The sequence below is a fragment of the Phoxinus phoxinus genome (assembly GCF_949152265.1).
Source record: "Phoxinus phoxinus genome assembly, chromosome: 15".
Classification (NCBI taxonomy): Eukaryota; Metazoa; Chordata; class Actinopteri; order Cypriniformes; family Leuciscidae; genus Phoxinus; species Phoxinus phoxinus.
In genome coordinates this window covers 30,929,559-30,949,355 of record NC_136890.1, presented here as the reverse complement: position 1 = coordinate 30,949,355, position 19,797 = coordinate 30,929,559, and the positions used below count along the sequence as shown (strand labels likewise).

General features: G+C 40.4%; 2 protein-coding genes across 3 annotated transcripts; one reads left to right on the top strand and one right to left on the bottom strand.

Moving 5' to 3' along the window:
• Nucleotides 1-4,872: 4,872 nt before the first annotated feature.
• On the top strand, nt 4,873-12,699 carry nefmb (neurofilament medium chain b). 2 transcript variants are annotated; one of them, XM_079637202.1, is made up of 5 exons: nt 4,873-4,990; nt 8,930-10,108; nt 10,837-10,961; nt 11,047-11,792; nt 11,902-12,699. In XM_079637202.1, the coding sequence occupies exons 2-5, from the start codon at nt 9,104-9,106 to the stop codon at nt 12,225-12,227; spliced, it is 2,202 nt and encodes a 733-aa protein (XP_079493328.1). In that variant the 5' UTR covers nt 4,873-4,990; nt 8,930-9,103; the 3' UTR covers nt 12,228-12,699. The 2 variants fall into 2 exon arrangements, with proteins under 2 accessions (XP_079493328.1, XP_079493327.1); XM_079637201.1 differs by lacking the exon at nt 4,873-4,990 and having other exon boundaries at nt 9,033-10,108; nt 11,047-12,699.
• Nucleotides 12,700-16,034: 3,335 nt separating this feature from the next.
• neflb (neurofilament light chain b) lies at nt 16,035-19,094 on the bottom strand. Its single transcript, XM_079637203.1, has 4 exons — nt 17,937-19,094; nt 17,572-17,696; nt 17,073-17,407; nt 16,035-16,696 (listed from the first exon to the last, which is right to left on the bottom strand). Exons 1-4 carry the CDS (start codon nt 18,948-18,950, stop codon nt 16,461-16,463), a joined length of 1,710 nt encoding a protein of 569 aa, XP_079493329.1. The 5' UTR covers nt 18,951-19,094; the 3' UTR covers nt 16,035-16,460.
• Nucleotides 19,095-19,797: the final 703 nt, after the last annotated feature.

Genomic DNA, 19,797 nt, shown 5'->3' with positions numbered 1-19,797 from the left:
CAGGTTCCGTTTATATTGTGAAGTGCTGATGCTTCTTTTATCAGACTAGATGTTGGATGTATGAAAACTATTGAAGGGTTCGGAATACTTGACTGACTAATACAACACAGTTCAATAGATGTAAGCACATATTCTCAACTATGTCAACAACATATTGTAGGCTATACAAGATTGCTGCTTTGATTGGATGTTTTCTGCAACTCTCAAGCCATTTATATTTCACCACTGATTTTCTCGATCCCCTTTTCTTCCTGTCACGCTTATGTTAATATTTCTAACCCAACTTATGCACTGGTTTCGTCCACCTCCTCCTCCTCCTCCTTCTCGGAAGCCTGTGCTGTTGAAAAATCAGTTTTCTCAGCAATCAATGCTTGTGTTTCCTCAGCAGAATCAAGTGCTGGTCCTCATTTTTCTTTCAGCGTCACGAGCTTTGTTGTAAGTATTTATAGCACATTCAACAGATATTTTCAGTCAAACGTCGATGTTTCCTCACACAGATCATTTATTTTATGGCAACTAAGAGGAAATAATTGCTCAGTCAGTTACTCTTTCCTATCTCAAGTGACTTAATGGAGTTGTGAGTTAGGCTACGTTTCTTTTACAGTAGGCCTAGAGCAAATTCGTCTTGGATGTTTCTCCTATAATAAATAATATAAAAGTCAAGTCATCTTTATAGGCATGTGCTTTATCCATTAGGCCTACTGATTGTTTCAAAGCAGCTTCACCGAAATAAACAGGAAAATAACGATTTATGATGCAAACTTAATCAAATATGAGACCAAAAAAATAGTCACAATGAATGTAGATCAGCTTATTTTTAGTCTCTATTTACTCTTCATTTAATCTCACTGCTTAAACAGATTTTCTATCATATGGTAAAATGGATGGTGATGATGATAGTGGCCTGACTCTAAAAAATATATATAATAAACAATAATTTATGATAACATGTTTTTACATTGCTTTATCTAATCAAAATGAGTTAAAGAAATGTTATATTTTTTTGGGAAGTTATAGGCTACAAGATTCAACTGATTTTTTATGTAATTTAAGTTGAAATGACTTAATCGTCCAAGTTGATTGTACTTAAAAAAAATTGAGGCAGCAACTTAAAGCAAAAATATTAAACGCAGCGAGTAAAAAAAGAAGAAGAGAATGACGGTGCATGAGAAGAGCTTACAGTATCAAGTCTGATGAAGTCAGTGAAAGCTTCGATTCAAACCTCTGCCAAAACAAACACTGCATTTTGTCTTGTCAAAAAGCGTGTTCAGGTTTCATGCAGTCTGCTTCTTACCGAGAAGTGCTGTTTTGAAAACTTTGAAAAATATGAGTTTAACTTAAAAAAGAAAGAAAGAAAGAAAGAAAGAAAGAAAGAAAGAAAGAAAGAAAGAAAGAAAGAAAGAAAGAAAGAAAGGAGAATGTCTTTGCAAGAGTACGAAAGGACATGCACGGTTTAGATGAAACTCTCCTCTCCTCAAAGCCCCCCCACCCTGCTTTCCCTGCCATTAAACTGAATTGATCAGCAGTGCAGGAAACATCCAATCCGTAAGTGCTTGCGTGACCGAGGCCAGAGCAGCATCTTTCTGCTAAATCTCTGTGGAAGTCAAAGGCTCAGCACTTCCACCTTAAATCTTGTCAAGGAAATGCAGCGTTTCGAGGCTTGGAACTGCTGATGGTGTTGATCCACTTCCATGGATGTGACCGGCTGCTCTCATTCCTCCAAAACGAAGGCGACCATCTGCTTTTTTTGGAATCCAAAACTGGGATTGATTAGAATTTCAAATTCCATCCATTTATGAAATGACATTTACATTGTGGAATGCTAATATACATTGTTCAGTATTGATTATCGTGACTCTCTCGTCCATGACTGAGTGTTTCCGTGCACTCAGTCAAGGGCAAATTCCATCTATTTTTCTTTTTTTGTGTGCAAAAACTGAGTGTCGATTGCCTGTGGTTTTGCATATAGCCAAGGTCAGGTCAAGTCACGTATAGTATAGTATAGTATAGTATAGTATAGTAGTATAGTATAGTATAGTATAGTATAGTATAGTATAGTATAGTATAGTAAAGCAGCTTCACATTAATAAACAAGAAAATAACATTGCAAAATTCATCAATTATGAAACCAGTTCAATTCCATCTGTAAAGAAGACGATAGTGTCATTATTCAGCTCAATTGTTGTTCAGGTCATTGGTTCGATTCCCTGGAAAAGTCCTTTGGATAAAAGTGTCTATTAAATGCATTAATGTGAATGTAAAACTTGCTGACAGGGTGTTCTGCACTGTAAAGAGTTTTCAATGTTGTAAATTGGAGAGTTAATTTACAAGAAAATACTATTCTTGTCTTTCCGCATAAAAAAAATCACATTAATTCAATGGATTGTTTCTTAATTATTTGGGAAATGTAGCCTAATCGAAATTTCGGAGTGAAAACTATTTCAAAGAAAATGCTACACCAGAAATCATATTCTAATTCATATGGCATGGGGGAAAAATAATGCAAAACTGTCCAATCTTTTTGCTAAGAAAAGAAAAAGCACAAATAAGTGTAGCACAAACAAAGCAAGTACATTTTTATTGTCATTCCTCTATATAACATGGCTATTGGAACGAGAAGGCGTTTCTTCAGGATCATGTGAAACACGGAACATTACACTTGACTACTGTACGTGCAAATACTTCCATAAGACAATAAATGCACTGAATATAGACTGTAAATTGTAAACATGGACTAGATCTTTTATGGCATAGCAGCACAAGTATAACAGCAATACTGGCGTTGAAAAATCAGTAGCTACCAAAAAGTGCACCAAAAAGTCGGCTATTGTTAGGGGTTTGTTCAAATTATTAGTGAGCATCACAAATAAGTGCACTAAACGAGTGCTCTTACTCATTCAGCGATGCTTCATTCAGTTGAACGCATTGAACCGGATTGCTTTGGTGGTGTAAACGCTCATGTGGACGAATGTGTCACAAAAGACGCTTACTCTCCGTCTACTGACCGAATGTGAGAAAAACATATCAAGCACAATGTTCTCCCACAATTCCTGATTTCTAACACACACACTCACAGCGTCCGGCTGGTCTTGCGGCTGTCAGAGCAGAAATTAAAGCTGTTGCTCTCTGTAAGTTTTTTCCGTCGTCTCCGGGTGTGTGCATATGTAAATTGCTTGAGCTTTTGTCACCCATTAGATCATAAGATCTGGAAAAAAACATAGCCTATTTACCCGTCCATTAACCCTCCTCTCGGAGAAATCAGGACAGAAGTGGTTGAAAGTGGGCAACAGAGACGGATTAAAACACCAGGTGTAAACGGGAATGTGTCCCCCTCGTCTACTTCTGATCCGATCGACCAAAACGCATCATAACACCAGGTGTAAACAGGGCCTAAGAGAGCCGAACATGTCCCTCCACGCTCACCATATTTGTCAACTCATTACAACAACTATTAGCTCATTGTTACTTTAATGCATTTTAGTGCTTTTAACACCACCCTAGAAATAATGTCTTCATTCGGCGACAATTGCTGTTTCCTCCAGTGCATTATTGAGCATTTCAGCACAGAACAGACGATACAAGGGCTTGGCAGGATAAAGCAAATAAACTTGCTGAACTGTAGAGCACCAGGCTGTGCCAATCCTCCCAAAACAGGCACTGCAGCACAACTGCCTATATATGCAGAGCTTCTTCAGCGTCCGGCACTGCTGCCTGTAGGTGTGTGTGTGTGTGTGTGTGTGTGTGTGTGTGTGTGTGTGTGTGTGTGTGTGTGTGTGTGTGTGTGTGTGTGTGTGTGTGTGTGTGTGTGTGTGTGTGTGTGTGTGTGTGTGTGTGTGTGTGTGTGTGTGTGTGTGTGTGTGTGTGTGTGTGTGTGTGTGTGGAGTGTTTTGAGGTGTGGTCTGGGTGCAATGCAGTGCTGGACTGACCCACGTCACAAGTGGGACCACCTCTCCTCATCTGTGACTGCGCTTGCCAATACTGTACTGTAAAGGAGAGTGAGGAGGAAAGCACTGCAGATTCTGGGTGTTGCCTTTCAGGTCCTGGACAGAGGGTAAAGGTCAGGTGACACTGGCAGCAATGGAGCTAGACTGCTTATAAACAGAATGCAGTGTCTTTTGCACCAAATGCACGGTGAAGAATTCACATGCATCTCAAGGTAGTCCTGTTACTGGTCGCAGTGAAACTGCATAATACTATATGAGAGTGAGGCAGGTGTCCCGATACAGTCGTGTAATGGAAATGACAATAAAAGCTGGCGCAGACTTAGAGGATATTAATCATCTTGGCTCAGCGGCCTTAGACGTGTGTGTGTGTGCATTTGTGGGAGATTTATATCCACTGCAGTAATGAAGTTACCCTCGTTCTTTGGCAGAAGCATTAAACACCTATAAGAGCTCTGCAGGAGAGGATGATGATACAATCTTACCTCAGACACCACCGTATCATATGCACAAAGTGAAAATGCTCATTATTCCCTGTGGATTTTTTCCCAAATGTGTATTTACTTTGATAAAAGACGAGATCATTTTTGTTATTAAATCTTCCTGTTTTTATATTTTTTTAATTTGTGCACATACCTCTGGTGGGATAAAGCTGTTGTTGTTTTTACACATTTCATATTTTTCTTTGACCAGAAAAAATCCTTAAATAAACTACCAACAAAATAAATGTACACAAAAGCACATTTAAATAAAAGAAACAATCGCTTAAAACTATTACAATAACATTTCAAATTCTATGGATTTTAAATTCACTAAAAGCAATTACTAAAGATTTTTGCAAATTGTTCCACATAAAGGCACTAAAAGCCTGAGCTTTAGACACATTTAACCCCTGTGAGTCCTGCATTAGTCAGGTGATTCTTGCTGTTACACCAATAGGAGGCGCTGTGTACACACACACACACACACACACACACGACAGATGGACAGTGGGACCCAGAGGACAGACATCGTTCTCAAACATGACAAAGAAAGATTCTTGTTTCAAGGTGTGTTCGTTTAAAGAGGCATTTGAACATAGAAGAGTCATTGGAACATCCACAGTAGTGCGATCAGATTATCAACTATTGATTTTGTCTCTTGTTAGTGATATATTGTTGGTGGCCGTGTTTCATTAGGTTGCTGTTGTAGTGATTTGAGTTTGAAAGCTGATCAATACTTCAGTGCTCATATCATGAGGAATCATTTCAACTTCAATTTCAACACAGAATGACATAGGCCTACATACTGTAACTTTAAAAACTCAAAACTTCCTCTTTTGTCCAAAAAGAGCATTTATTCAAACTAAGCTGTACAAATTGCTTATTCTGCAGACAGGTGAAAATATTAACACATACCTTGACAGCAAATGAACGAGTGTTAATCTATTTGGCGTTTAAATGGCTTTTTAAGGACTACAACAAACGGCTGGTAGGGTCGGGACTACACGACATTCCTCACGGGTTAGGTGGCGATGTCACTTTAAAGATCACGTAGCCTATAAGCTACACATGCGCATGATAAGTCACCAAATATGCTTTTTTGTAGTTTACACAGACAATAATGGTATTGTTTTAAAAAACACGCACTTTGAAACCCATTTTTAAAAGTTTTTATTTTCAGGCCCCCAAAACGCCGTTGTCGTGTTAGAATAATGGTGAATAATTTGTATAATTTATGCTGAATGTTTTTATTTCCCTTATTAAAACATTGGCCTAACATATATAAATATGCTATAATTGAAAAGCAAATGCACGTTGTTCTATCATATACACTCTTAAAAATAAAGGTTCAAAAAGGAGGTTTTCGTATGCCAAAGAACTATTTTTGGTTCCTTCCTCAAATAACTTTTTAGTTCTTTTTACTGTGAAGAATTTTTTCAAAATTCTAAAGAACTTTTTTCCACTATAAAGAACTTTGTGTGGAATGGAAAGGTTCTGTGAATGTTAAAGGTTCTTCGTGGAACTGAAAAAGCCAGTAAAAAAGCTTTAAGAGCGTATGATTGTGCAAAAAAAGACTTCGGTTTGGATTAAACCTCCCCGCAAGACTAGTAAAATCTGATATCACTTGGTGCAGCAAATGGTCCTCACGAGTAAAACTGCTTATTAAACAAACTCAGTAATGTGCTGATGAAAAAGCAAAAGGTTTATGAGTGGTAGGGGGTATAAAATAGCATTAGCTCATTATAAAACAATGCAAGTCAATGGAAATTCCACTTTTTGATGAAAAAAATTAAATGCGTATTTGTGTAATAGGCTTACTATCTTTATAGACTGACACACACACACACACACACACACACACACACACACACACACACACAGTTTCTAATATGGAATTCCAAAGCTGCCAAAATATAAGCCGTCCGGCTCTGTAAATGAGATGTCTGTGTGCAGTGGTGTGCTGCAGAGGGGCGGAGCTTGTGATTTACACCCAGCAGCGTGTGTGTGTGTGTGTGTGTGTGTGTGTGTGTGTGTGTGTGTGTGTGTGTGTGTGTGTGTGTGTGTGTGTGTGTGTGTGTGTGTGTGTGTGTGTGTGTGTGTGAGTGAGTCTGCAGGAAAAACAGTGCTGTCAGCCCGCGCGAGCGCTGACGGAGGAGAGGATGCTGAAGTGTTGAGTGGGAAATACAATACTCAAAAACACCTCATAGTTGTCCGAGTATGTCTTCAACCTCACGAAAAGAGACTTCTGCACGCTGAAATGATACAGATGTCTTTCTAGTGCCAGTATGTTTGTTTCTCATCACTTTTTTTCTGCTTCAGCACACACAAACACACGCGTATATGGTGTACTACTATCTGTCTTACATTCCCATTTGTGTGCAACAGTAATGGAGCTCCGCTGTGTTCCTCTGGCCGGCCTTGTGTCGGCTCTGCGCTGACTCAGCATCTCTGCACCCTTCTGTTGGCTCGCAGCCTGAGTGAAACATCAGCCGGCGCACTGTCTAAAAGCATGACAGTGCATTTTTATAACCGGCAAAAAAGCAACTTTGTTGGGCTTTACATTTACATTGGAGCGTCTAGTGTTTCACTGCGGCAGGCGATTCACTATCACAGAGTCAACAACGACATATGAGCCGGATGAGTTACTAGAGATGATGCACAAACAGCTAGCTCAACATATTATAGCCTATAGATACAACTCAAATACTATATATATATTACACACTCTTGTCTTTTACAAACTTGATGTTTTATGGGGACTTTCCATAGACATTATGATTTTTATACTGTAAACATATTCTATCCCCTTACACTTACCCTGCCCGTCCCACACAACTTTCTGCATTTTTACATTTTCAAAAAACATCACTTATGATTTATAAGCACTTTTCCTCATGCGGACCAAAAAAATGTCCCACAAGAACAAGGATTTCGGATATTGCCATGTTTGTGGGGACATTTTTTCCCCATAATGTAGGGTTTACCAGGCCCCACACACGCACACACACTTACGCACACACTCACAGCTATACATTGCCTGAATCTTGAGCATCAGTGTCATTAGCAACAAGCCACTTTCCTCCCTTGATTGTCAGATTTTCTATTGATTATCTATGATTTGTATTGATCTAGTCTGCAAAAGCTTCTTGTATATAACCTCTGACATATGTGTACAGTATTTCCCATCATGCCCCACTTTTTCCAGTATGTGTCTGCTCATTTTACTCGTCACGGCTCTAATCTGGATAAATAATTGAAGTGCAGTTCTTATGGCATTATTACTGCCGTCTTATTGGATTAGTCTTATATAATGGTATTAATATCAAAACATCTTATGATTTGCACCCTTTTTTTAATTGATATCAGTATTCAATATGCTTTTTTAGGTCCTTTGGGTACTTCCTTATGAAAAAAGTATAATTATTATTTTAGGAAGGCCCTTGGTTTTTTATTAAGCATTGAACTAAAATGCCTCCCTTGTGCACTATAAAATGAATTAGAAATCTTCGTATAACCTTGGTACTTTGCTGCATTATTGAACCTTCCTGACAACAGAGGCCAAATCCTCAATGCATCAACTGCGGCTGACGGCGGATTGGCTGCTTCGTCTTCCATGTGCACACATTCAAGAATGCCAATGTCTAAAAGCAAAGGAAAAAAATACACTTTATTAGAAAGCGATCCGTTAAAGAGGTAAATGTTAATATGGGACAGAGGTTATCCATAAATATGAAATAGCTTTTTATCCTTTCGATCCGATTTGATGATAATTTTAATTTAATAGAAGTGCATATACTACTTTATTTTGTGTTTGTGTGTATTCAAGCAGTGCTTTCATATCAGTGTGCCATTTTATAATTCATCTGTATATCCAAAAAACAAATTTAGATAAACTTTTATAATTCTTCTTATTATTATTATATTACTATATTATTATAAGTATGCAGTTTTTTTTACTACAAATTAATGCAGAGTCTACATGGAATATCTGTTCTTTAAAATAAATTATTTGTCACATAATTATTTAAACAAAAAACAGAAAAACTGTTTATTAAAAACAGTGACCAGTTACAGCATGTTAAAAAAACTTTTTTTATTTAACTTTTTTTAATGATTTCTTTTTTAATTAGTGCTGTATTGTTCAGCCAGTGATTCATATTTTTAATATTTTTGCAAATATTTTGTTCAATCTCTGCAAAAAAAACGTGTTTAAATACATAAAAATAAGATATTACTGAATTTGAAGCAAAATTCACGTTTATTGGCAAAGAAAGTTGCACTTTTGGTGGGTTGCTCCAAAGAACACAGCAAACATGCCATAAATTTAAATTTGGACAGACAGATAGATGTAAATAGATAGAATAAAGAGAGTGGATAAAGTCTATCTGCAATACAATAAGAATAAGTATAAGTGAACAAGTGCAAAAAGTGCATCAAGTGCACTAAACAACATGTGATGCAGAAAGTCACAGCCTCTTGACTTAACCTTTTATACAATTTTAAAAGACTTCGACCACTGAGGTGAATTGCTGAACAACCCAACGACCCAAGGTCCTCCTCCATCTTCATCGATTGTCCAAGGGGAGGGTGGGGCTCCTGCCTCGTTGACAAAGTATAAATAGAACAGGACCGAACACACCATGCCTTCACCACACTACCAATTCACAAACACCATCCAACATGGACATGATAGGTACCTCCTCCCGCCGAAGAGCTCTGGAGACACGGACTATCCGCCAGCCGTCATCCACTATGCGCTCGTGGGCTAAAAGCAGTCCTCTGTCTTTCAAAAGAACCGCAAATGTGACTGCATCAAGAGCTGCGTACAGTCCCTCCGTCCTCGCGTCTCCGGAAGGGTTCGAGTTGAGCTCGGCGCTCAACGGAGACCCGGCGCGCCATAACGAGAAGGAGCAGCTCCATGGGCTCAACGACCGCTTCGCCAGCTACATCGACAAGGTTCGCTTCCTCGAGGAGCAAAACAAGCAGCTCGAGGCTGAGATCCAAGCGCTAAAGCAGCAGAAACTGTCGCAGTCCCTGCAGAGCGATGGGTTCGACCGCGAGCTCCAAGACCTGCGCTGCGCCCTGGAGCAGCTCCACAAGGAGAAGACGCAGATCCTGCTGGACACAGACCACATGGATGAGGATCTCCAGCGGATCCGAGAGCGCTACGAAGATGAATCCAGGCTCAGAGAGCACATGGAGGCTGCCATCCGAGGCATGAAGAAAGACAAGGACGACTCGGGTCTGATGAAGCTGGAGTTGGAGAGGAAAGTCCAGTCGCTCGTGGACGAAATGGACTTCTTGCGGCAGAACCACGAGGAGGAGATCAACGAGCTTCTGGCTCAGCTTCAAGCCGCGCAGGTGCCGGTGGTGGAGATGAGGGACCTCCAGAAGACCGACATCACCTCTGCGCTCCGGGAGATCCGCTCGCAACTGGACGGGCTCTCCTCCAAGAACCTTCAGCAGGCTGAAGAGGTGTTCCAGTGCCGCTATGCCATGCTGACGGACGCCGCGGAACAGAACAAGGATGCTATAAAGTCCATACGGGACGAGATCGGTGACTACCGCCGTCAGATCCAAGCCAAGAACGTTGAACTGGAGGCTCTTCGAGGCACCAAAGATTCACTGGAAAGGCAGCTGCATGATATCGAAGACCGCCACAACACCGATGTTGGCAGTTATCAGGTCAGTTTAACAAGACCTAATAAAACATTTAAAACCGAATCCATTCATTCATTCAAAAAAAAAAAAAGTTAATAAAAATCGAATTATTTTAGGCCTATTTATAAAGTATTACTAATTAATTAATATAAAATTAATAACGTTTTTATAATTTATATAAAATGTGACAGAAATCCTGCAGGCCTAGTAGCTATAATGTAAGTATGCACACTGCACCGTTGCGCGTAAATACGCACGCAGTGCGCAAACCACCTGTGAGATAATTGCTTTTTTCATGATATGAACGATGGATTTTGTTTTTAGAGTTTATTTATTTAATTATAATGTATTAAATGGAAGCAAATGCACATGGCTGTGTTGACAGAAACAGAAAGCACCTACGATGGCCAAAATTGCTGCTTACTAGGTTTTGAATCCCAGCCATTATTTCACAGGTGGTTGCGCACTGCGTGCGTAATCATGCGTAGCGTGCAAAGCGCGTCCTACTTACTTTTAACTAGTGCTGCAGGACTTCGTTTTAATGGTTTGTTGTGTTTCTGCCAGGCCAGGTATAAATTATAAAAACAAATCATAAAACAGATGCTATATTTGGTACAATGAGAACATTTGCCACCAAATAAGAACTTTTATAAATGTAGTCTCTTTTTTTTCTTTTTTTTTCAATACTGAGTCATAATTTGCTGTTAAATTTTAAGTGTAAACTAATGAATTTATCACATCTGCTTTAACAGGAAATGATTCATCAATTGGAAAATGATCTAAAAGGAACAAAATGGGAAATGTCTCGTCATCTTCGGGAATATCAGGATCTGCTCAATGTCAAGATGGCACTGGATGCTGAAATAGCAGCTTACAGGTAGAGTTGTGCATAACATTACACTTTTTTTGCTCTTTTTCATGTCTTGTTTGATTTATGACAAACTTTTCTCTTTTAAACGTAGGAAACTACTGGAGGGCGAGGAGACGCGCTTCCGTACCGTCTCTGGAAGTATTTCAAGCGCTGCGTTTGCGTACAGCCAGCCCAGATCCTCTAAGGTCAAACATAAAATAGTGGAGGAGATCATTGAGGAGACTAAAGGAGAGTGTGACATCGATGATGACCTGGCAGAGGTGGCAAAAGAGGTGGCAGAAGAAGCTGGTGAGGAAGAAGAGGAGGAAAAGGAGGAAGAGATGGTTGCCGCCAGTCAGGCCAAAGTGAGTTCTGCCGCTCCTGAGGGAGAAGAAGAGGAAGAGGAAGGAGAAGATGAGGAAGAAACAGCAGAAGAAGGAGAGGCGGCTGAGGAGGAAGAGGAAGAAGAGGGCGAGGAGGAAGAGGCACAAGTGGAAGTGATTGAGGAAACAAAACTGTGTGGAGACAAATCGCCAACATCAGAGAAAGAAGGCAGTGACAAAGATGAAGAAGGAAAGGTAGAGGAGGAGGGCGCTGAAGAACAAGAGGCGGAAGTGAAAGAACAAACCAAAGATGATGAGGAGAAGGAGGAAGCTGATGAAAAAGACGACGAGAAAGAGGAGACCAAATCCGAAGGGGACGAAGAGAAGAAAGACGAGTCTGGAGGAGAGGAAACAAAGGCTGATTCCGAGAAGAGCGACAAAAAAAGCGATACAGAGGAAGACGAAAAGAAATCCCCCGTGAGTGAAGAAAAAGAGAAACCAGAAAGCCCAGCAGAGGAAAAGAAATCCCCCGTGAGTGAAGAAAAAGAGAAACCAGAAAGCCCAGCAGAGGAAAAGAAATCCCCCGTGAGGGAAGAAAAAGAGAAACCAGAAAGCCCAGCAGAGGAAAAGAAATCCCCCGTGAGGGAAGAAAAAGAGAAACCAGAAAGCCCAGCAGAGGAAAAGAAGCAAGAAGAAAAACAAGAAGTTGTTCCCAACGGTGAGCAGAAGAGCCCGGCCAAAGAGGAAGCCAGCCCGAAAGAAGAGGTGCAAACCCGAACCGTGGAGACCATCACCAACGGAGACAAGCAGAGCAAAGCCGACGCAGAGAAGGAGCCAGAGGAAAAGCCTCAGGAGAAGAAGAAAGTCCCCAAAAAGGAGGAGAAAGTCACTCCGCAAGCCAAGAAGGAAATCAAGGGAAAAGACTGATGCAAATGATTCGGATGGGAAATTAGTTATAATCAATTGTTAGAAATTATTCTATTTGATGCAAAATGTGAAAATGACGCAGCTAGCAAAAATAATTGCATGCGTGTTAAATGATTAACTTGCATGTGTGGTTTGGGGAGGACGTCGCCATGCTGAGCTGTTGCGTCTGAAACAGAAATTACAACGCGTTTGAATTAAAGTGCAAATACATTACGCTGCTAATGACTCGAACCATCTCTGTGAACGAGAGATTCCACAGCGATGTGAAGTTCTCCAGCAGCTGTTTGGCAATAATGGTGCTACAACAATATCATCATTCGCAGGCGCACTTTGAGCAGAAACTCCATTTCATCTGTATACTTCTTGCCTTAAGACACAATGCACTGAATCAATGATAAGAGTCGGTTTGTTAACGCGAAACACAAAAGCTGTTAACAATGATACTGTGAAAGATAACTGGTGCTGCTCTTTGCAATATAACATCACTCAATAAAAGCTCATCAAGTCCTTACAAAGCTTCATGTGTGTTTGCATTCATGCTATACTGTACACACAAGTTTGGGGTCGATAAGACAGAAGTCTATTACAATATTAAATTTAATATATTTTAAAATGTAATTTAGTTCTGTGATCAAAGCTGAATTTTCAGCCTCATTACTCCAGTCTTCAGTGTCACATGATCCTTCAGAAATCATTCTAATATGCGGATTTGCTGCTCAAGAAACATTTATTATTATCAATGTTAAAAACAGTTGTGCTGCTTAATATTGTTGTGGAACAGATAAATCAATTTCATGCGTTCTTTCTGAATAAAAATATGATTTGCACTGCAACGATTTAGAAACAAATAGCACAAAGATGATTGGTGATAATCACAAAAATCAATATAATTTCAACATCGAAAACTCACATGTAACCCTAAATGATACATTTACCAATAAAACATTTATTGTCATATGGATAAAGGGCCTTGTTAGACACAATGCACAGCAAAGTTACCATTGCATCCCCTTATTATCTAATTGCTTTCATTAAATGTTTCCTACATAATAACAATATTAAGATCACAAATTTGAACTACAACCATTCATTATCCTTCCACTATAAATAAAGTCCTTTACATGTACCCACTAAACATTGGACGTCGGATAGACGTGCAGAACATGTCTGTATTGGGTCCGTCGGTCCATGACCAATTCTGGACATCTATTCAACGTCCCCACTAGGTCCACTATATGACGTCCAACCATGACCCAACACGGACGTCATATTGATGTTCAACATTTGACCTTTTAACTGGGTCATTTTTTTGGACGTCTATGACAGGTGCAGGAAATTTACATTATTAATATGTAATATTTTTGTTTTTACAAATATCAACATTGTTGTTATCAACATGATTAATACATATGAACACAGATTATTAATAATTATTTAAGATCGTTTTCCAAAAACTCCTTTTGATAGTCTCAGCAGCAGGTGATAACTGGAGACGCATACAAAGGTGTAATGCTGTAGCTCAAACAGTTGAGGATCTGTGCTTGCAACGCAAGATCATGGATTCGATTCCCAAGCAAGAACTGATAGGAATGTAAATGTGTAATGCAATGTAAGTCACTTTGGATAAAAGCATCTGCCAAATGCATAAATGTAAATGTAAATACATGGTACAGAAAACATGTCCTCCCCCCTTTTGGACTACAGTTATAGAAGTTGTATAAAAACGACGTCTAAAATTTGTCTAAATTTTATGTTGAAAAGACGTCCACAAACGACCACATTTGGACTATAAATGACACACCCGTACACGGAGGTCCTACGGACGTCAACATTAGACGTGCAGTAGACGGCGAAAAAAACGTCGCCTGGCGTTACAAAACAACCCCTTCAGTGGACCGAAATTGGACGTCCAAAAATTACATAGACAATACGTCACTCCGACGTCACATTACGCAGTGGGAGATTAATAGTTGGCAATAAAATCTTTTTTTTCCACCTGGGCAAAAGGAAAGAATGACTAGCATGACAATGAAGCATGACTTAACTCACAAACGTTTCATCACAGCGTGGACATTAATCAAAGAAGAAAAAAAAACATTCAGATGAGACCATCTCTAAACCCCCTCCATTAGTGTAACTACATGTCAGCGTATAGTTGTCAATTAGGATAATGGAGAGCATGTGCTGCACTGGCTTGTTAGAGCTCGAGCCGATCCTCTGGCTCATCAGGAAACTGAATTTGTGCGAAAGGATGTCGCTGAGGGGACAGTAATTGGATTTGTATGCTAAAACACACCAATTCAAATGATAAATCAATAGAGATTTGTGCTGACCACCGGGTATGGCTGGAGATCACATCTGGGGTGACAGTGCATAGCTGACTGACACACTTATCCAACACACTTAGTGCACAGTACTGCACAGTGGTAAACTCCAGCGGATTCAAACCTATAACGTATGTGATTTGAACCACTATGCAACACTCACCTCGTATATATGTGCATTAGAACCACAAGCTGTGCTTTGCCTAGACTCTGCTCTGTGCTGAATGGGCACAAAATAGTCACATGACATCAGTCAAGTGAATCACTTTAGCTGAGCTCTGATTTTTCTTGCATTATATTGATTACAGCTGTCATGAATAAATAATCAATATGCAGTGCTATACTTGAGTGAATGGCTCCATACTTGCAGCTTTAGTGGGCCGTAGTCTCTCAGTATTTCTACAGAATGCCTGATTTACAGACGGGTTTCTGGGCAACGTCATCACAGAGATGCGCGCGCAACTAGGCGGCAGAAAGCATGCACTCTAATTACAGCATTTCTAGCAGAAACAGAGATGACACGGAGCTGTAAACTACACTGACCGCCAAAAGATGGATTTAAAATGTAAGAAATCAATACTTTTATTCATCAAGGATGAATTAAATTGATCAAAAGTTACAGTAAAGACATTTATAATGTTACAAAAGATTCTATTTCAAATACATGCTGTTCTTTTGAACTTTCTATTCATCAAAGAATCCTGAAAAAATATGTTTTATCGAATTACCATATTAGACTGGATTAATGATGCTGAAAATGCAGAACTCGACATAACACCTGTTAGCGGTTTTGCCTCTTGAATGCGCGCGCATCTAGTATTGTTTTACACAAAACCAGTCACATGGGTCATTTTCTTTAAATTGAGATTTTACATAATCCGAAAGCTGAATAAATAAACGTTCCATTGATGTATGGTTTGTTAGGATAGGGCAATATTTGGCAGAGATACAACTATTTGAAAATCTGGAATCTGAGGGTGCAAAAAAATCGTAACATTGAGAAAATTGCCTTTAAAGTTGTCCATTTATGTTCGCGATTGTGCTGCATTCACAAACAAAAATAAATGTTTTATATATTTACGGTAGGAAATGTACAAAAAGAATCTTCATGGAACATGATCTTTACTTAATTTCCTAATGATTTTTGGCATAAAAGAAAAATCTATAATTTTCGACCCATACAATGTATGACTATTACCACAAATACAGCCTACCCGTTCTACTGACTGTTTTTTGTGATCCATGGTCACATGTGGTATATCGTAGGCTATCCCACAATTCACTGTGCTAAACCTTTAATGTCTGGGATACGAATGACCTGGAAGAAATGTTCAACATTTAATCAATGAGTTCCGACAAAACATGCAAAGTAACCTTCTTCTGAAATGATAGACACTACTCGCTGAATTATGCATGCCACATAATTTGTTCTAGTTAGTTATTCTGTACTACTAACAGCATACAGTGTACAACACAGTTAAGCATATAGGCAAAAAAACAACAACACAGAGAAACGCACTATAGGTTAGGAGGTTTGTCAAGATTTTATTGGTAGGCAATGAGCCTTTCTTTGAGGATCTGGTATAAGGCATTTTGTATACTAAGCACACTTGTGTTAGCATAGGCAGTTGATAGTGTGATTAATGATGAAGGCAAACAGACACAATTCTGAAATAATAACATTTGTTTGCATTTTAATAAATAAACATCAATTAAACCAACATAAGAAACCTGCAATCATAACTTCCCTGCCAAGCGCAAACATAAGGCATGTGTTCATGCATAGGCTACTCTGGCTTTAGGCGATCTCTATGGTTGCATTTATTTTATAGTTTGCGTCTGAATGTGAAATTGAGCAGCAGGACACAGTGAACTTGTCGAAACGTCTGCATGTGTGAGAGAAATGAGGTTTGATCACCTCCTGCTAGCACCAGGGGTTTGGTCCAGTGGGTTTACTTCTCTTTCGGCTTGCCTTTCTCCGCTTTACTCTCTTTCTCGTCGTCTCCTTTCTTTTTCTCCTCTTCTTTTCCTGTGTCATCCTTCTCCTTCTCCTCCTCTTCTTCTTCACCTTTCACTTCTTCTTTATCACCTTCTGAACCCTCTCCTCCTTCCTCTTTTTCTTCCTCCTCTTCCTGTTCTCCCTTATCCTCAACTTCTTCCTCTGCTCCCTCTTCACCTCCTTCTTCACCTGTAAAAGAGACAACAAATGTCATCATCTGTCGATAGATAGATAGATAGATAGATAGATAGATAGATAGATAGATAGATAGATAGATAGATAGATAGATAGATAGATAGATAGATAGATAGAATTGATATAAACACATTTTAACACAAAAAACTGTAGGTAAAAAATGTTAATGTAAATTTTTTTTCATAAAAATCTAGTTATAATAAAAAAAAATATAATAAATAAATATAAATAAATAAAAGGGAAAAATATGGAAGAAAAATATTAATAATTTTAATTTACTGTACATGCACCAATGTGTCAAACATAATAAATAGAAGCTATTAATATAAATTAAATTAAAATGTATCTATAAAAAACAAATGATCCTCACCCTCTTCTTTTTCCTCTTCCTCTTTGTTTTCTTCTTCGTCCTCCTCCTCCTTCTCACCCTCTTCCTCCTCCACCTCCTCCTCCTCTTCCTCTTCTTTCTCTGGAATTGCCCCAGCCTCCTGCATCTGACTGGCTTCTATAATCTCATCCGGAATGGAGGAGTAGCTCATCAATCTGGTTCCCAGAAGATAGGGGGCGCCAGAGGTCAGACTGGCCTGCACAGAGAACACGGGACGGCCGAAAGACGGAGTGGCAGCGATGGAGGGAGAAAACACACTGGACATACCGCCAATACCGCCCACATTGAAACGGGTTTCTTCTCCTTCTAGAAGTTTCCTGTTGGAATGTAAATTGACTTTTTATTTGAGGATCTAAAGAAGTTTTCAAGAGTAGAGAGGATCAAACGTAATCAATGTAAACCCCATATTAATTGATTGAGGTTATATATGAAATGCAATGCAGCATAAATGTTGTTCTAGAAAATGGTTGACATTATTAACCTGTAAGCAGCTATCTCAATGTCCAAGGCCATTTTCACATTGAGAAGGTCCTGATATTCTTTAAGGTAACGGCCCATTTCACTCTTCATGGACCTTAGCTCATTCTCCAAGTCACCGATGTTATCCTGTCCAGACAAAAATTAAAGACAAAAGTTTAGATTTTTGAGTACAACAGCGCTTATAGAGCATCATTGTAGTGCTCAAACAGTAGAGCATGGCACTAGCAAAACCAAGGTCATGGGTTCAGTTCCCAGGGACACAAAGAACTGATCAAATGTGTGTCTTGAATACAGTTTAAGTCACTTTAAATAAAAGCCTCTGCTAAATGCATAAATGTAAATTGAAAAAATAGTTATGATTCTGACCTGTAGCTCAGCGATCTCGGCGCTCTGCTTCTCCTCGACCTCTTGCAGTTGTCTCTCCAGAGCTTGGTTCAAGCCCTGGCATGCTTCGATCTCCAGGTCTCGAGATTTCAGCAGGCGGCGGTACTCCCCGGCCTCGTCTTTAGCGGTGCGGATGTTCTCCGTGTGTTTGGCGGTGTCCTCCGTCATGGTGCTCACCTTCCCGCGGAACCACTCCTCTGCGGCCTGGATGTTCTGCTGAGCCAGCCGCTCGTACTGACCTCGGATGTCTCGGAGAGCCACCGAGAGATCGGGTTTGGCCACTTCCATCTCCACCGACACCTCGGCGCTGTACTGCACCTGGGCTTGGAGCTCGGCGATCTCGCTTTCATGGAGCCTCTTGAGGAAGGCCAGCTCGTCCAGTAGAGTATCGGCTCTTTTTTCCAGCTCAGACCGGGCCAACGCTGCATCATCCGCCCCCTTCCTGGCATCCACCATCCGGCCTTCGGCTTCCTCACGGGCCAGGACTACTTCTTCATAGCGACTCTGCAAGTCCTTGAGTGCGTCTTCCAGTCGGTCCCGCCTTTCTTGAGCCGCTTGGCGCTCCCTACGGGCCTCGTCCACCGCCGCGCGCAGTTCCCTCGCCTCTTGCTCGTACAGACCCCTGAGGCGGGAGGGTTCGCAGTGCTTCTGGCGCAGCAGGAGCAGCTCTGACTCCAGGGAACGGTTCTGGAGCTCCAGGCCATGCACACGCTCAATGAAGCTGGCAAAGCGGTCGTTGAGGCCCTGGAGTTGGGCCCTCTCTTGGGTCCGCACCACTTTGAACTCCGAGCTCAGCTGAGAAGCCTGGCTCAGGTCCAGCTCTGAGCGCTGCAGACCTGCAGAGGAGGAGAGAACCGAGGCACGGGACGGGGATGAATAGGTTGAGTAGACAGATCGAGAACGACTGCTTCCTCCGCCGAAGGGCGTCCCGCTGCGCACCACCACGCGCCTCCGCTGCACAGACGGGAGATAAGGGTTGTAACTCATTGAGCTCATGGTTGTTGACGAGAGAAGAGAGCAGAGGTTTCCGCAGTGCTGCTGCTGTTGTGGAGAGAGGTCTGCGAGGATGTAGCGCCACTGGCACGGCTTTTTATAGCAGGAGGAGAGACTCTGACGCAGAGCTTTTTACTGACAGCATGAATCCATTAACTTCCAGTGCGGGCTGGGATGGGTTTCTCAGGAGTGGAGGGGTGAATTACAGAAATGGGTTGGCAATGCAATACGAAAGAGAGAGAGAGAGTGAAAGAGAGAGAGAGCACAGCAAAGAGGGCAATGAGGACAAAGCTTTCAAGAGCTTGCAGAGGAAAAACACAATTCATCATGTATAGCTTCATTGTACAGATCTAACAGGGGATATAGCCGTTAAATCGAGCCTTTAATATTAGTTCCCTGCAGTTCTCTTTAAACTGTTTCTAGTTGTGAGTTGTAATATTTTCACTTTTGCCATCTTAAAATGTTGCCAAAATTGGTGTGAAGGAAAGGCTTTTCAATGGCCTGTGCAAGTGTGTATATTCAGTGGCCTGTGCAAGTGTGTATATTCAGTGGCCTGTGCAAGTGTGTATATTCAGCTGCACAGGCCACTAAAATCAGATGCTCTAAACTAAAGGCAAATCTTACAAACAAACTGCACATAAACATTAACAGAAGGATTTACACAAGTAAATGCTTCTCTCTAGTGGTGGTCAATGGTATTGTGAAATAATCCAGTCAGATTTGCAGCGCTGTGAAATAATGCTGAGTCATTGAAGAAACTGTCAACTACACAATAACCTGAGATAATAATAATAATAATCTGTCAATCACAAAAAAATAGGTCCCCAAAGAACAATATTTCACAAAATTT

Bases quoted from the DNA above. Each gene is read 5' to 3' on its own strand.
- neflb (XM_079637203.1), bottom strand. From the start codon at position 18,950: ATGAGCTCAATGAGTTACAACCCTTATCTCCCGTCTGTGCAGCGGAGG. The intron at 17,408-17,571 runs GTTAATAATGTC...ACATTCCAACAG, and splicing joins ATTGAGATAGCTGCTTACAG to GAAACTTCTAGAAGGAGAAG. The intron at 16,697-17,072 runs GTGAGGATCATT...TCTCTTTTACAG, and splicing joins GGAAGAGGAAAAAGAAGAGG to GTGAAGAAGGAGGTGAAGAG.
- nefmb (XM_079637201.1), top strand. From the start codon at position 9,104: ATGGACATGATAGGTACCTCCTCCCGCCGAAGAGCTCTGGAGACACGG. The intron at 10,109-10,836 runs GTCAGTTTAACA...CTGCTTTAACAG, and splicing joins CCGATGTTGGCAGTTATCAG to GAAATGATTCATCAATTGGA. The intron at 10,962-11,046 runs GTAGAGTTGTGC...TTTTAAACGTAG, and splicing joins GCTGAAATAGCAGCTTACAG to GAAACTACTGGAGGGCGAGG.